General features: G+C 53.1%; 5 protein-coding genes across 5 annotated transcripts; 4 read left to right on the top strand and 1 right to left on the bottom strand.

Annotated features, from left to right (window-relative positions):
• Nucleotides 1–427: 427 nt before the first annotated feature.
• BKA58DRAFT_309238 (uncharacterized protein) lies at nt 428–2,553 on the top strand (the record flags this gene model as incomplete). Its single annotated transcript, XM_046167229.1, has 2 exons — nt 428–555; nt 594–2,553. The coding sequence occupies 2 exons, from the start codon at nt 428–430 to the stop codon at nt 2,551–2,553; spliced, it is 2,088 nt and encodes a 695-aa protein (XP_046029228.1).
• Nucleotides 2,554–2,641: 88 nt separating this feature from the next.
• Nucleotides 2,642–3,821, top strand: BKA58DRAFT_95074 (uncharacterized protein). Its single transcript, XM_046176259.1, has one exon. The coding sequence runs from the start codon at nt 2,730–2,732 to the stop codon at nt 3,597–3,599; it is 870 nt and encodes a 289-aa protein (XP_046029229.1). The 5' UTR covers nt 2,642–2,729; the 3' UTR covers nt 3,600–3,821.
• BKA58DRAFT_452448 (uncharacterized protein) lies at nt 3,750–5,171 on the bottom strand (the record flags this gene model as incomplete). Its single annotated transcript, XM_046174422.1, has 2 exons — nt 4,981–5,171; nt 3,750–4,884 (listed from the first exon to the last, which is right to left on the bottom strand). The coding sequence occupies exons 1-2, from the start codon at nt 5,088–5,090 to the stop codon at nt 3,750–3,752; spliced, it is 1,245 nt and encodes a 414-aa protein (XP_046029230.1). The 5' UTR covers nt 5,091–5,171.
• Nucleotides 5,172–5,261: 90 nt separating this feature from the next.
• On the top strand, nt 5,262–6,400 carry BKA58DRAFT_354472 (uncharacterized protein). Its single transcript, XM_046168616.1, has 2 exons — nt 5,262–5,509; nt 5,561–6,400. The coding sequence occupies exons 1-2, from the start codon at nt 5,291–5,293 to the stop codon at nt 6,203–6,205; spliced, it is 864 nt and encodes a 287-aa protein (XP_046029231.1). The 5' UTR covers nt 5,262–5,290; the 3' UTR covers nt 6,206–6,400.
• Nucleotides 6,401–6,570: 170 nt separating this feature from the next.
• On the top strand, nt 6,571–9,883 carry BKA58DRAFT_95092 (uncharacterized protein). The gene is made up of 3 exons (XM_046176260.1): nt 6,571–7,174; nt 7,223–7,587; nt 7,634–9,883. The coding sequence occupies exons 1-3, from the start codon at nt 7,030–7,032 to the stop codon at nt 9,515–9,517; spliced, it is 2,394 nt and encodes a 797-aa protein (XP_046029232.1). The 5' UTR covers nt 6,571–7,029; the 3' UTR covers nt 9,518–9,883.
• Nucleotides 9,884–15,468: the final 5,585 nt, after the last annotated feature.

Genomic DNA, 15,468 nt, shown 5'->3' on the forward strand with positions numbered 1-15,468 from the left:
GCCAAGCATGCAGCCGAATCAGCCGCCATACGCGAGGCTGTCTCGCATGTAGTCTAGGCGAGCTGCGACGAAGCCGTTACCCTACAAAACTCGGGCCGACTGGCTTCTCCAACTATACACTATACCAATGATGTTACTTTTTATCCCGTTGAAGATTCTAGGTATAAATCTCTCTGACGTTGTGCTTGAAGCCACCAGAAATTAGTGGCTGTTTAGAGTTAGCGAGACCTACGTCATCACTCCCTGAGTTCCTGCCGTTGTCCACGCGACAACCCGCGCATCTTGGTTATCTCACATGCACGCCCCTCGTGCACATACCTGCAGGAGATCTCCAGATCCCCAGATTTGATTTTCTTTCTTTACACAACATGCACCCGGAATCGTTGTTGTCTAATTCTACCTTTCCCACACTAACAATTGACTGACAATGAACGACCCCGGCCTCGACGAGCCAGCGGGTGAGGCAGCGCAAGATGTTAATAACACAGTCCACGCCGAAGATGAACAGGCTGAGCAGGAAGAGCGGGAATATCTCGATCCAAGTTATGTCGCCCAGTACTTCGACGTCTCTTTGCGTTCGCTGACAAACTCAGCCAATGGTGGTTTGCCTCGACAGCGAGTCCTCTCATAGCAGGCACATTCGGCCCCATCGCCAACGGCTTCTCAATCTGCGCTCTCGTTGAAAAATGGAGAGTGTACATTCCGCCTGGAAGCGACGAGGGACACGGCTCGAAGATTACCGATCCGAAATGGCTTATCGCAGTCAATTCAGTTTCGCTCGTCTTCGCTCTAAGCGCCAACATCAGTTTGCTGCTCAACATGTCGAGGAGATTGACATTTGAGATTGCGCAACCTATCACTATTATCGGCTTCTATCTCGCTGGCTTCCTTTTGATGGCGCTCGTGGGGGTCGCTTCGTCATCTGTGTTCCGGATTCAGCCTATGGAAGAACATGCTCTCAGCCAAGCGTATTACTACGCTATCATCGCTGCGGGTATCTATTTCATCATCGCCTCTCTTATGGCCTTTACTGCTTTCGGAGCGTGGAAGGGTCATTATGCTAGAGACTTCCGACTGACGGCCAGTCAGAGGACGCTGATGCTACAGACCATCGCCTTCATGGTCTACCTGCTTATCGGCGCTCTGATATTCTCTTACGTCGAAGGCTGGATGTTCCTGGATGCGGTGTTCTGGGCCAACTTCACCCTTCTCACGATAGGTTTCGGCGGAGAGTTTGTGCCTAAAACGCATACTGGTCGCTCACTGCTGATCCCATATGCAATTGGTGGTCTAGTCACGGTTGGTTTGGTCATTGGTTCTATTCGATCCCTCATCCTAGAGCATGGAAAGCAAAAAATGGCGGCTCGCTTCATGGAAGTCAAGAGACAAAAGGTCCTCGAGTCCATTGATGGCGACACACAGACGATACGCATCTCGCTGTGGGAGAAGGTCGAGTTCTCCTCGAAAGGCTTAACAGAAGCCCAGAGACGAGAGCAAGAGTTCCACATAATGCGGCGTGTGCAAACATTATCCGAGCGAAAGAGGCGATACACTGCACTAGCTCTATCAACCACAGCAGCAATGCTATTGTGGTTCCTCGGAGCTTTAGTATTCATGTACTCTGAGAAGCCACAAGGTTTCAGCTACTTTGTCGCACTCTACTACGCCTACGTATCGCTTCTGACAATTGGCTACGGAGACTACGTCGTCGAGAGCAATGCTGGAAAGGCCTTCATGGTATTCTGGAGTCTACTCGCCGTACCCACACTCACCATTCTCATCTCGAATATGGGCGACACAGTCATCAAGGCCTTCAAGGACTTCACAATCTGGCTCGGCTCCCTCACCGTTTTACCCGACGAAGAAGGACTGAGTGCCGCACTCAAGGTGGGTTGGACAAGAATCAGATCCGGCAAGATTGGAGAAGATGAGAAGGCGAGCTCTACCGATTCCACGGAAAACCGCACTGAGGACCGGCTGGCAGCATACATTGAAGAAGAAGAGCTGGGCAAAGCGGAAGAGGCAGGCGAGCATGGGGATTATCTAGAACGCGACATCCGATTTTACCACTTTGTTCTCGCAAAGGAGGTCCGCAAATTGATGAAAGATGTCGAAAGCTCATCGTCGAAGCAATACGAGTACCATGAGTGGCAGTACTACCTCCGCCTAATCGGCCAAGACGAAAACGATCCTTCGCACCACCGCCAACCCAAAGCCAGCACTAAGCATGACGACGGCGAGGCTCCTGATATCGGTTCTGCGGACGACGGCAAGAAGCACGCATGGAGTTGGCTTGGCATCCGCAGTCCGCTCATGGGCAACCAGTCCGAGCCTCAATGGTTACTGCAGCGTTTAGCGATGAAATTGGAATCAGAGATGCGCAAGATGAGTTCATCCGACGAGAAGGTGAGGAAGGCGAAACCACCCATCTCCATGGCGGAGTTGAGGAAGAGAAAGGGCAGTGGGAAGATGTCTGAAGACACGCAGACGCGCACTTTGCAGGAGGATGTCGAGGCCACAGCGGTTAGCCAACGTGCTGCCAAGCGAGACTGATGCTGTGAAGGATAGGGGCCAAGGATGTCGATGTGAAGTGCATATACCGGCGTTTGCAGGTAATGATTGCTGATGGGTATACATATATGTTCTACTACCTCTTCCGTACATACATTTTCGGTAGTTTTACTATCCTTCTACCATCCTAAGACATTAGCAATATTTCAATTTTCCCTATGTCTTCTGCAGAAGTCAAATCACTACCCACTCTCTGGCTTGCACCCCCTCCCGGTTTCCTCCACTCCCCACATCATCCCGCCATCGAACCCGCGTCGATCGCCACCAGCGCCCTCCTCGCGACCCTCATACTCATCTTCTTAGCCACATTCCTCATCAAGAAATTGCGAGGAAATTTCCTGGATTCTACGAGCGGATCGCCTTCATCAGAGCACGCAGACAAACACCTCACGATTAGTGGACCACTGGACGATGTACTGCGGCGAAATAGAAACAGAGATAATGTAATGGATCAGCCGGTGCCAAGGCTGTGGTCGGGGTTCTCGAGTTCGAATGAGGATATTGAACGGGTAGGCGTTGGACAGGTGGGTGATGGGGGAGGAAGAGAGGAAGCGGTGGCGGGGGAGAGGAGGAGGAGGGCGGTTGAACTCGCCAACACGCCAGCGAGAATGCCGGATACTGCGCGTAATGCTACTCCAGCATACCCGCCTTATCCTGTTGAATTGGATGTTCTTCCTCGTCCGCCGCACGGCATTCATCATCGTTATCCGGATACGTACGCTGGTCGTCCACCGCCACCCAAGATTCCAATGCCCCAACACAACCTCAACACTCACACCACCAGCTACAACACCACCGATAACAAAGCCTCAAGCTCGCTTCCCCCACCCCTACGCCCCGCACCTCGCAACCCACGCTACTCCTTCGGCGACGACACAACCGTCGTAGGCGACAAAGCCGATGTCGAGACTCTACGCAGCGATCTAAGTTTCCCGGATACGGACTCGGATAATGCGAGTTATGAGGAGGGGAGATGGAAGGGCGGAGATGGGAAGGAGATGGGGTTGGTGGGTAGGCATTGGGAGTGATTTTGTCTTAGAATGATAGGGGGGGAGGAGGAGGAGGAGGGAGATATGATAGTGTTAACGATTGTGGTTGGAATGAATGGGAAGTAGGTGATGTATGTTATCTTAGAATCCCAATAATGTTCTTGACACAGAACAAATTTAATCTTATCATCACTTCAACCGCCCAAAATCAGCCCTAACCTCAACATCCCCCTCCTCCCCCAAAACCTTCCCTCTATCCCACTCCCTCCCCTCCCCCTTCTTCCTCCACACTACATCCTCCTCCCCCATTACATCCCCCCTCTCCCACTTCCGCACCTGATCATCCGTGAACCCCGCTTGCTTGAGTCGATCGGCGCCTTGTTGCTGCCAGCGCGCACGGTCACGCAGCGCTTCTAGTGCATCGCCCCAGTCGTCTTCTGCATCGGAGGCTGGGCGCACGTCGGTGCTGGGGTCGTAGGTAGAGGAGAAGCGTGATTCGATGCCGCCGCTTTGTGATTTGTACGCGTTGCGGCCCTTGGAGCGGACGGGCGGTGAGCGGGAAGGGGGCAGGGGGCCTACGATGGCTTCGAGAGGGTCAGAGGAGGAGGATGCTGGGGAGGGAGAGCGTTTGTTGGGGCGGCTGGGTTTGGAGTGTTTGGAGGTGGTGGGTTTGCGCTTTGGGCTGAGGGAGTGGGTTCGGTCTCGATGTCGGCTGTGTTTTCCGTGCTTTGAAGAATGGGGTGATCGGGATCGAGAAGCTGTTCGCGAGTGTGACCTGCGCCGCTCGTGCCTGCGATCTTTGTCGTCTCTTCCCCGCGGCTTGTAGCGTTCTTGCTCTTTGCTGTATTTATTCTTGGGCGCTTTGTCCTGAGGCGACCTTGATCGTCTCCGTTTCCGTCTGGAGTTGTCTTCCTCTTCACTATCGTGTCTCCTCTTGTGCCAGTGTCCATCTCTGCTTCTATCTCGATGCCGGCGAGATGATGTGCCCGTGGAATGGTCACGTTTTCTATCTCCGCGCTTTATCTTGTGCCCACTTTCATCATCTGTGCGACCCTGTCGTCTGCTCGATTCTGCGTCCGGTCGGTTGATGGCGCTTTCTGATGGCGCCAACCGTCCAGGATTATCTGCGCTCTCAGCATCGTTTCGGCTTGGCGCCCATGCATGCCCTTGTCCGTTCGCCTTCCTCTTCTCGCGGTCCATCATCCTAAGTCGGGCGCGAGACTCGGCGGCCTCTTTGGCAAGGAGCGCAGAGTTGTGGCTATCAGTCTGTCGGATGAGGTGTTGCAGGAAGCCCTTGTTCGGCCTGGGTGCGCGAGATTTCATTCTACAGCAGATTAGTACGAGCAGTCTCATAGTGGAGTGCTCATGTACTTTCAACGCTCATGCGACTGCATAGCGTGTACGGAGGCTCATGACGCACCTCGGATTGAAAGCATCAATGCCAACGAGCTCGTATTTCTTGGTCGCCTTCTTTGCGTCTTCTTTCAGCAGCTCTGCGATGTACGCGTCGTCGTCTAGGTCCTTGGCCATGGTGGGCGACTGTTGTTGGGGTGGAGAGGAAGGGTCTCAGAAGTCTGACCTTGCGCGATGCCTGGCGGCCATGTGAAATCATTCCACGCGGCGGGCCGTGCTAGCTGCATGCGGTAGTCGCCGCGGGGAACTCAGCCCTACGCGGGCATTCGCGATCCCAAACAAACATTCAATCCTTCAGTCCGTATACAACAAACACAATGGGACCTAAGCGGAAATCAGCGGCGCCAACACCAGCCGCAGTGTTGGAACAGTTACAGCAGTCAAAGTCACTCAAGCTCCTGGCTATTGCGGAAACACTATCGCCCAAGGATCTCCCACAGGCCGCGAAGAAGCGCAATTCGGCGGCGTCGGAGGACAGCGAACAGAATGGCGACACTCATCCGGCAGCCCTCGAGGCTGATCTACTACATTACAAGGTATGCACCCTCACAACACCACCAGAGAGACATGTCTAACATGGTTCGCAGGAACTCTTCAGCAAGCTACGCTTCAGCTACGTCGAACAGGTCACCAAGGAGAAGTTCCTACGCAGCATAACGGAGAACCCGCCCCGCCTGGTCGACGCTCACGAGAACGACGAGAAGGAGAAGGAGATACTGGGTCTCAAGGCAGAGCTCAAGGAGCGCAAGTTGGAGGTAGCTGATATCCTGAAGCAGCTGGAGGACAAGGGGAAAGAGCTCGCACTACGCTACGAGGGTCTTCAACTACGCACACAACAGCTTGAGTCACTTCCAAGTGAGATCGCAGGCCTAGAAGCGAGCATTGAACAGTTGAAGCACGAGCAAACGCCAGTCTCAACGAACCCTGAGCTGTCTCTCCCACTTCCAGAAACTCAGCGAGTACTCAGCGAACGAGAGGCGGAGCTCGCAGCCCTGAATGCGCAGATCGCAAGTCTGCAGGCTACCATCCCGAACCGAACCAGAGATCTGGAGAAGCTGGAGCGCGAGCTGAGGCCACTGGAGACGCAGAAACAGGGAACCGTGGCGGCAGCTAAAGAGGCCCGGAGACGGAAGGAAGAGGGCGGTGGAATCGGAGATGAACTAGAAGAGAGAGGAAGATGGCTCCGAGCGTCTGAAAAGGCGCTAAGGGAGATGTTGGATGTTGAGGGATGACGTCCTTGCGGTGAGCGGGTGTGATGTGCTTGTTACGGCGTTATGGACTCGAGATACCACTGCTTGAAACGAATTTTCTCTCTGCGCAATCTAACCCGTGCCTAATGCACCTGCGAACACGGTGCTTGAACATGTCCCCTAGGGCCCTAGTGACGGTTCGCCTCACTGCCAACGCATCCGCGCCCAAGAGCAGACTGCCGGACTAATCAATCGGCCTCGGAAACCAGAAATTCGAGTTGTTTTAGAATCTGGGCGGCTGGGTGCAGGGGTGCGGCGCGCTGTGGTTGGCCGGCCCCAGCCACTCACCGCCAGACGGCCTATCGATTACGTTGCCAGGCCATTCGACCCATAAACATGCGGCTGGTGGAGCCCTCGACGAGCTAATTGAGCTGGCTACCGATTCCATCCTTTCGTGACATCTGCAGCTGCAGTACCTCAGAGAAGACTTTCGCACCCTGCAGTCCTCGGAAACCGCTTCTTCCCAACGACGTCCAAGTGCACGGCGCCAGGAGCTGACGTTCCCCCACCACCGCGAGCTGTCCAACCGGACACGCTCTACACGACCACACCACTATACCACCTCGTCCCGGCCTGCGTCTACCTGCCTGACAGCGCGAGCCTCACTTTCGCTATTCTTACGCCAGTCACGACGTTACGACTCTCTGTTTCCACGTATTGTTGCTTGCTTGCGTTGTTAGCGAGAATCCGGTTTTCTGTCGTTACCTCGTCCGTCAGCCTGGTGTGTTTAACGACTTACGCACCTACTTTACGACTGTTTCTGGAGGAATTGGCCACTGAGCGGGAAACGGAACATTATTGCGATCATGTCGAACCAACTCTCGGACCCGGGGTCGAGCGTCTACGACTCGGCCACGATGCATGTGGGAGATGGCACATGGGATTCGCAGCGCAACACTTTTCTGCTGCCCAACTTGCAGGCCCCGAACTTTGAGACGATGCGATTGAACGGTAAGAAACTCTGCCATTAGAAGAAGACTACAGGAACTAACTACTCAGGCATGGGCAATCGCTTTCGCAGCATGGCCAGCTACAAGGCTCTCATCACCGCCCACGGCGTGTTGGCAGTCATTGCCTTCCTATTCGTAATACCGGCAGCTGTCTTCATGGCTCGCTTCTACCACCGCAACCCACGAACCGCCTTGCGAGTCCACATCTGGTTGCAGGTAGCAGCAGTCCTTCTTTCGACGGCTGCCATCGTCTGCAGCTTCCAAGCTGTTGGCCTCGAGAGGTCTCTGACCAACCCTCACCACGGCATCGGCGTTGCGCTATATACCCTTGTCATGGTCCAATTTCTCGGTGGCGCTCTCATTCATAAATTAGAAAAGGGCAAGGAGCGATTCAAGATCCCCCTCAAGCTTATGGTAAGTAAGCAACATGCGCAATTGCAACAAAGACTAACGTTTATAGGTTCATCAATGGCTAGGCCGTACGATTGCACTGCTTGGACTTGCACAGATACCCCTTGGCCTGACACTATACGGATCACCACTGGCCTTGTTCATCCTTTTCGCAGTGTGGACTTTCATCCTAGTGATCCTCTACTTCGTTCTTTCCTACAGGACCCAGCCCGAGATGGACTTTGATGATCGTAGCACCTACATCACCGACCGCTCATACAGTACCAGGATAAGCCGACGCACGAGTAGAGGCCCTGGTGCTGGAAAGCTCGCAGCAGCAGGAGCAGCCGGTGCAGGTTTAGCCGCCCTGGGTTCAAGAAGATCCCGAAGCCGCACCCGCAGCAGGCACGGTGGCACAGTTCTTAGTTCCCGACCCGACTCTCGGTCCCGCCGTGATTCCCGCTCCCGCGTTGCCGAATCTGAGTTCACTGAATCCTACTTGAGCGACGAGAAATACGGTGCCGATCGCAACAAAGGTTCCACGTGGAAGGACCGTCTCCTAGGAGCCGGGGCCGCAGCTGGAGGTATTTTCGCCGTCAAGAAGCTATTCAATCGCAAGCCAAAACATCCTCCGACCGAGACAGGGAGCGACTTCAGTTACAGCCGCCCCTTGGGGCCGTCCGAAGTCACTCAGACCGATATCTCCAGGCTCGAAGAAGGAAGGGCACCCGAATCTCCAGCAAACCGTCGAAACGACTGGCGTCGAGACAACCCACAAGCATCGGCATTGTCTGGAAGTGCTATGCGACCAGGTCACCGTCCAACTGGAAGTGTTACCTCCATTGACTCTTTCGACAGTCGGACAAGCCTCAGCGAAGAGACTGAGATGAGGCCTAGGGATCGACAGTATGGACTCAAGGAGGGTGTTGCTACGATGGGAGTCGTTGGTTTCCTGAAGCACTCTCTGAGTAAACGCAGCAAGAAGAAGGAAGACGACCGTGTGGAAGAAATGAGACAACAAGATCTGGAAGAGGAACGAGTCGCTCGCATGAACAGCCAACGCCGTAAGAAGTATACGGGTGATGGAGCACCTCCAAGGAGAGGCAACCGACCGCCGTCCACTATTCTGTCTGAGAGCGATATGACCGGCATCACACCCTCGGTAGCGCAGCGCCCATCTCGACCCATGGATTCCACCGTCACGCCCAACCCTAGCCGTCCCCCTCGCGCAGGTGTTTACAGTGTCCTGTCAGATTCTGGTTCCGAAGCTTACGACTCACCTGGAGGTCGTCACCACAGCCGACGTCGCACAGGAGACGCTCCAATAATACCTGCTGGTGCAGCTGCGGCAGCTACAGTCACTTCTGCCGGATCGCCTACCAAAAGGGAACGCCGCGGCAGTAGAGACGACGTGGCCTCCCCTCCTGTATCCGTCAAAGTCAAGATGCACAACGACGGTCGCCACGTAACCCTCCGCCGCCTCAACGAAGAAGAAGCCGCCGCAGAACGCGAAGCCCGCCGCCGAGATCGCCAACGAAAGAATCGCACCGGCAGCGTAAGTTCCATGAGCGGCGTAGGCGGCGACCGCTGGCGCAGAACCGAAGCCATGGAAGCTGCCCAAGCCGCTGAAATGGCCCAGCAATCTGGCGCTCCTCCTCCTCCAATGCCCATGCCCAGCTCGAGCACCCTCCGCATGCCCGAAGCTACTATTCCTCCGCCCCCACCTGGCCCTCCACCCATGTTCGGAAATGGCCAACAGCATCTAGCACCTGATCAAGCCAATTTCCCTCCTCCGCCCCCTATTCCGGCTGCGGCAGATACTGTCCTCAGCAGCCCCGTCTACGGCACCGAAACAGATCTAAGTAACTACGACTCCAACAGGAGAAGGCGAAGAGCAGAACGTGCACAGGCTAAGCAGGCGAGGTTAGGGGGGAGTCGTGTTGAGTTCTCATAATCGTGACGACTCCGCGGTTTGGAGGTGATGAGATGAAACAGAAAAGGTTTGAAAGCATGGTCGTTTGCGAGTTGCATTTCTCTGGCGTTTGTGAGTTGCTGAGCCTGTTCTGATTGTTGATATTGTTTTTTGGCCTGGCCTGCTTGGCTTGGGCTGATTGAAGCGTTATGGCATGGCATGTTTACGTTGTGAGACTGGAATTGAAATGGATGATGAGAAGAGTAAATAGAATGAGCATAGTTTGTGTGGCTTTTGTATAAATGTATCCGTACGCGCTTTGGCGTTGTAACAGTTTTTTTCTTTTGGGGTTGAGTACTGTGATGCTGTGGCGTGATGGTGTAGTTTGGTTTGTGAGGGTTGGTGTAGTATGGTGAAGGGAGTCGTGGTGCGAAGGAGGTGGGAAGGGAGATGTTGTGCGAGTTAGTGTGAGGGACTGGTGACATTGAGTGATGTATGTACCATGTTGTAGTTTGGTTCGTGGTATTTGCTTTGTGTGATATGGTACGGTACGGTGTGGTGTGATGGAGGAAGTGGTGGAAACGCGGTGTGTATGAAGTGCTGTGTGCGTTGGTAGTTTCAGCGAGTAAGAAACTGCCCCTTTGACTCAGACTGGGGCCTGATCTTGTTTCGGTTTGGAATGGGTTTACGACACGAATTGTATCGTCCCGGAGAGTCAGAAAGGCCTGGACGACGTGAGCTTCTGTAAAGATGTGATCGACTTGTGGAAGATACTAGGTTTTACGATGGTAGATTGGTAGGTAGATTAGTAGGTAGCTAGAAAACAGCTTTAGGGGAAAAGGTGGGGGGTGGTTTGGGGATGTGAAGCCGGGGTAGAAAGAGGCTCTGACCAAGTATGTATTTGGACAAGCTGAGTTGGAGTATGTATGCTTCTCACTATCGCTACCAACAAAAGTGTATCTATTCGCTCTATTGTCTTTCTATGCCTCATTGTGCCGCTTCATCGGGTTGTCTAGGTACTCTATTCTAAAACGTCTACCTAGGTACGTCTCACTTTCTTGAACTGCTCCAAGCGGTGCGGACGTCGGAAAGGCGATCGATAAGAGAGGTATGCGCGACCTACTCTTCAAGCAACAAGTCCGCGTTGGACATGTCCTATATTCTTGTACATTGTTAGTCCGTCTATCTGATACTAAGACCAAGTGTCGCGCCTACTATCAAAGGGGTCAAGAGTCAAGAGCAGTTGCTATAAACTCAAGATATTTCCTTTCCAGGGAACCGCGGCTCTCCTTCCAAGAAGCTCTCTTATCGAACCACAGCATTCAGTACTACCAGCAAACTATACTTTAGAACATTCTTTTTAATAAGAGGTTCTAATTTTGTACACATCTTTATTAAATCCTCTCATATCTATACGAGTTACGCAAGCCTCGATAAAGCGTATATATTATTGAAAAACACACTAGATAGTACATTATCAAAAGAACTAGGAAACGTACCGCCAAGGAAGACATTCAACACTCTCTTCTAGTATGCAATCGCTTTGCATACATGTAGCTAGTAACCGTAATTAGACATTACAAACCCCCACGCAGACATCGTCAGCATGGACATCTTCACCAATCTGTTTGCCCGGTTCTGTCGCCCTTCTTAGTCGCAAGCCCAACCTTCTCAGCTCACGCTGCTCCGCAGCACTGCCTCAAGTCCCACCCTTGCCTCATAGAAGACCATGCATATATCCAAAGCATGCGACACTAAGACTCTGCATGACCTCTTCCTCCTCGCTTGGTAAGCGACGCCGCGGAACACCTCTGCAAGTCATCACCACAGCTCTACCAAATCTCCGTATGACCTGTCTATACTCGCTTGACAAGCCACGCTGCGTGTGAACGCCTCTACAAGGAATCCCTTGTCTCCAGTCCACCCGTGTCTATACCCTGTTCACATGCCATGCGCTCGCTCTCGGCCCGCATGCTCACCGGCGACGTGGTCAAGCAGGCAGAAGAAGAAGCGCCTCATCGAGCAATTCATGCACGGATGTGTTATATCCAGTGTCTAAAAGTTATTTCCGCGGCTCCGCTAGCGGAAGTCCCCTGCATTAATGTGGAATTGACGTAGAATCTTCGACGGAAAGGGAAAAAAGTATGTAGTGACTGCAGCTCCTAGTGCGTCGGATAGGGGCGAATGTGGTAAGTGGAGATGGGCGGGAAAGAGGATGTGTAGAGTGGCTGTGCCGAAGACGCCGAAGGCGCCGAAGATGCCGATGGAGACGTCTTGGTTATTGCTACGTACCGAACAAGACGTTGTAATGATTGCTTCATGTCGTGTGGGCTGAACATGGTCGCCTGCTTGAATGGAAGGTGGCGAGGCAGCGGAGAAGAGCGAGGTGTTGAAGCTACATCGACTTGATTGACTCAACTCTTACATCTCTCGTTCTTCTCCTTATCTCTGTATCCTACTTGCAACAACCATTCGCGCATGAAGACAGGTTCTGTTACGCTCACATCCCGTTGGTCTGTGTGCAGTCACACAAATTTAATCTCCGCGGAGGCAGGTAGACGGGGACACGGGAGATGGAGCCACGGCATGGAGCCAAGAAGCAAGCAACGGTGGTGCAGCGTCGGCAACAAGGTCTAAGGATTTAGTGTAGGTGGTGACTGGGGGAATATATTGGAAGATTGAAAAATTGAGATGCATGGAACAGGCGAGAACGCAATGACGACAGCATCTTGCAGAAGAGGAATGCTGACAACGTGGCATTTGAACGGTGAAGTGAAATCATCGGTATGTGAATGTGACACTTCTGGTGATATTGTTTGATTGGCTGGGACGTTTGATAGGAAATTCATGGTCGACTTTGAAGTTGATGGGCTGGAATATAGAATGTGTGATGTCATGCTCATCGTCTGTAACGGGTGTGGACTTGCTACAATTGGCAGTCAATAGGCTATTGCTCTGTCCTCTATCAGTGTCAGAAAAGAAAATACTATACCAGATAGCAAATGACACGATATATGCATGAAATTGTTGGAAAATATTGGTGGTGATCCAATGAATGCCGGTTCTCATACACTACCATCGCAAATGAGTACCTAACGTGGAATAAGATCATCAAGCAGCATCCAGGTAAGATCTCCATACACGGCAGTGCAGTTCCGTGAGTATGTGTAAGAGTGAGGTCGGTTTTGCATCTGAATATGCAGCGTAGATTACCTAGGTACTTGATCCGACTTTCAGCCACATCATTCTGGTGACCCGCCAATGCGGGGCCGCACATCCATGTGCAGTGAGACCTACGGAGTTCACCGATCAGAGCGCAACAGAACGTTTCCGCACCTCCATCGCTTGGACAAGATTCGGCTCAGCGCATATGTCTAGGAAGGTGAAGGATCCAGAGGCTTTACTGGCATGTATCGATAAGACCCTGAACGGGAGAAGGCGATCCGCGCTTCCGGATCCTTGGGGACGGACATGCGCTTGTGGCACACCGATTGCAGTAGATCCCTCGCATTCGAGCGCAAAGAACGATTACGCTGAATCTCTGCATATTCTCGGGACACGTCTGAGTGCCGACTGGGACGGACAACTGGACCGTGGCTGCACTTACTGGCTGCAATATGATGATCAAGTGAGCCTCGGGTTACGATTCCCTTCGCAACTGCAGCTCTTGCGATCGCGATGCGCATCCCCAGCCGCGGCTTTTGAAGTACACGAAGATCGAGCTTGGCCAAGCCGGACATGATTGGGCCAGGCGTTCCCGACAACGCAAGGCACAAAAGCAAAAGCGTCGTCACGATTAACACCGCGAACCATCGAGGCCAGGATCACAAGACCTTTTTCAATTGCAACGCTGGACGTTTGCAGCCTTGCACAGCGACGGCGCGCGCGTCCGGTGTAATGGTGCATGCACATCCCAGCCATACGACGTCCCGAGATTCAAGCCGGTCTGAGGTATGCCGCTGCAAGACGCACAATGGCGTGCAGCAAAAGCAACACGTAGTGTGGTTCTAAGGACGTCTGAACCGCGGTTTTATTCTGCCCGGGCAGCAAAGCTGAATCAGCGGTTCAAGGGAGACTCCGCACCAATGAGAATGAAGTGAAGTAATGAGCATCGTCCCGATGTCGCAGTGGATCAGATGATAGATTGCGAAATGAGCATCCGTTCCGTTGTCGCTGCGCAGCAGAAATGTCGCATCGCATCTTACCGCTGCATGCCGTGCGTTCCATTCCACATCTGTATAATATTGAACAATAATAATTTGTGCAGCTAACCAGGGAGCGAATGGGAGCATCCGGGGATGTACAACTACCACCGCCTGGGATTCATGTGCCGCACACGCCAACCGAGTACGAGTCAGCGGTCTTTTTAACCGCCAATCAGCTCCTGCAGGCGTCTTAGTCAGCTGCGCCTACCACATGCGACGTAGCGCGAATGATTGATGCGACGACCTGCAAGTCCGCTGAACGATTGCGATGCTCACATGACTGACCCGAAAGCCGAGACCTTTTGCATCTCCAAGCGCCCAGGGAGGGGAAGGATGCCCCATTTCGTAGAGCCCGGCGATCGGTTCCTGATCACTCGGCGTGGTCATCACTGGGATGGCAGCGGAGTGCGAAACGTAGCGCTGTGGAATTCGGTCCGACCGGAGAGAAGCATAGACGAAGGAGTGCAAAAGGGTGGAAGATACCGCTGCATGGGAGGAGCATGGAGTAAGTTGGTATAGTCGCCACTTTGCTACAAGAGGAGTAGGGGATTAAAGTTTTTTTTGCAAACGATGGGACCCCCATGATCGAGCGTCACGACGTCGTAGACCACGTTGGGCAATTGGGCCAGCTGTAATTGCAGCAAATCTCAACAATGCTAATGCTCAAACCGCCAGTCTCAGACCCAGTGCGTGCGCTGTACCAAACTATGCCCAAGACCTCGCAATACTAACGTGTCGTGCGCGACAGCAACGTACGACTAATCGCGCAATGCCTCTGTGTGTTGCAAGGGCGGCAAAGGCCACCGGATGATAGCGAACTCTAAGACGGCGACGCATTCTTAGACGGCGATGCATTCTCACCATGGAGACTAAGTCTGACCCTTCCCTTGGGTTCACGGTCCATCTGATCACGTCGCGCCAAGCCTTTCCGTCGCCGTTGGAGACATGGCCTTTCGTACCAAGACAGGAACGCGCAATCGACTTTCTTCTCGAAAAGACCAAGCCTTTTACTCTCCCTCCCACGAGGCTGACCCGTCCCTGATCCCCAGGGTCCCATCAACGCCTCCAGCGCCAGAACCGCGACATGGTCCACCCCCGTCCCCGGCCGGCTGTCACTCATTGCTCGGAGGAAACTTTTGCGAAAAGCGCCTAAGCAAACGCTCCGACGTTAGACGGGCCGACCCCAGAGATAAAGCTTGAGACACTCTCAACGCGAATCGTGTGATTGGTGCCCATATGGTAAAATGAAAGCCCTGTTGCAGCCCAATGGACATGAGTCGCTACCTTGTTGCATATGGCAAAGTCGCGTGGGATATGGCATGTGGCATGACGACGTGTTTCGCGAGGTTTTAACGTTTTCGACGTGTCTTGTGTAGCTAAGGCTGCCCAAGTTGCTTCGCCACACCTATCATGTTTCGCTATTTTGGAATTCTTTTATGCATAGGCGATTGACTTTACTACAAGCAAGTTGAACGCGTGTACAAAATGCTAGGCGTACTAGGGCTCACTTCTCCCTATTCTTCCTTTGTGAACCATTTATCCGGGTTCGCATACCTTGCTCTTTAAGCTTCATGATCTTCATCCTGCACGCGTCGGGAGATTCCGAACTCGTGTTGTAATAACGACAGGCCGGGATTGCCATACCCTTCCCTCGTTGCGGGTCCCGTCGAAGCTACACAGCCGCAATAGTGTGGGACCATGTCATGTCAAAACCGGCTTTCCCAGACCTAACCGCGTCGTTCCGCAGTCAATCATTGTCCACCTCCAAGGATTCAGAGTGCCAGTGCT

The sequence above is a fragment of the Alternaria rosae genome (assembly GCF_020736505.1).
Source record: "Alternaria rosae strain MPI-PUGE-AT-0040 chromosome Unknown BKA58scaffold_2, whole genome shotgun sequence".
NCBI classification, from domain to species: Eukaryota; Fungi; Ascomycota; class Dothideomycetes; order Pleosporales; family Pleosporaceae; genus Alternaria; species Alternaria rosae.

Coding starts and splice junctions, on each gene's coding strand:
- BKA58DRAFT_95074 (XM_046176259.1), top strand. CDS start 2,730: ATGTCTTCTGCAGAAGTCAAATCACTACCCACTCTCTGGCTTGCACCC.
- BKA58DRAFT_354472 (XM_046168616.1), top strand. CDS start 5,291: ATGGGACCTAAGCGGAAATCAGCGGCGCCAACACCAGCCGCAGTGTTG. Junction 5,510..5,560: donor CTGATCTACTACATTACAAG/GTATGCACCCTC, acceptor CATGGTTCGCAG/GAACTCTTCAGCAAGCTACG.
- BKA58DRAFT_95092 (XM_046176260.1), top strand. CDS start 7,030: ATGTCGAACCAACTCTCGGACCCGGGGTCGAGCGTCTACGACTCGGCC. Junction 7,175..7,222: donor TGAGACGATGCGATTGAACG/GTAAGAAACTCT, acceptor CTAACTACTCAG/GCATGGGCAATCGCTTTCGC. Junction 7,588..7,633: donor AGATCCCCCTCAAGCTTATG/GTAAGTAAGCAA, acceptor TAACGTTTATAG/GTTCATCAATGGCTAGGCCG.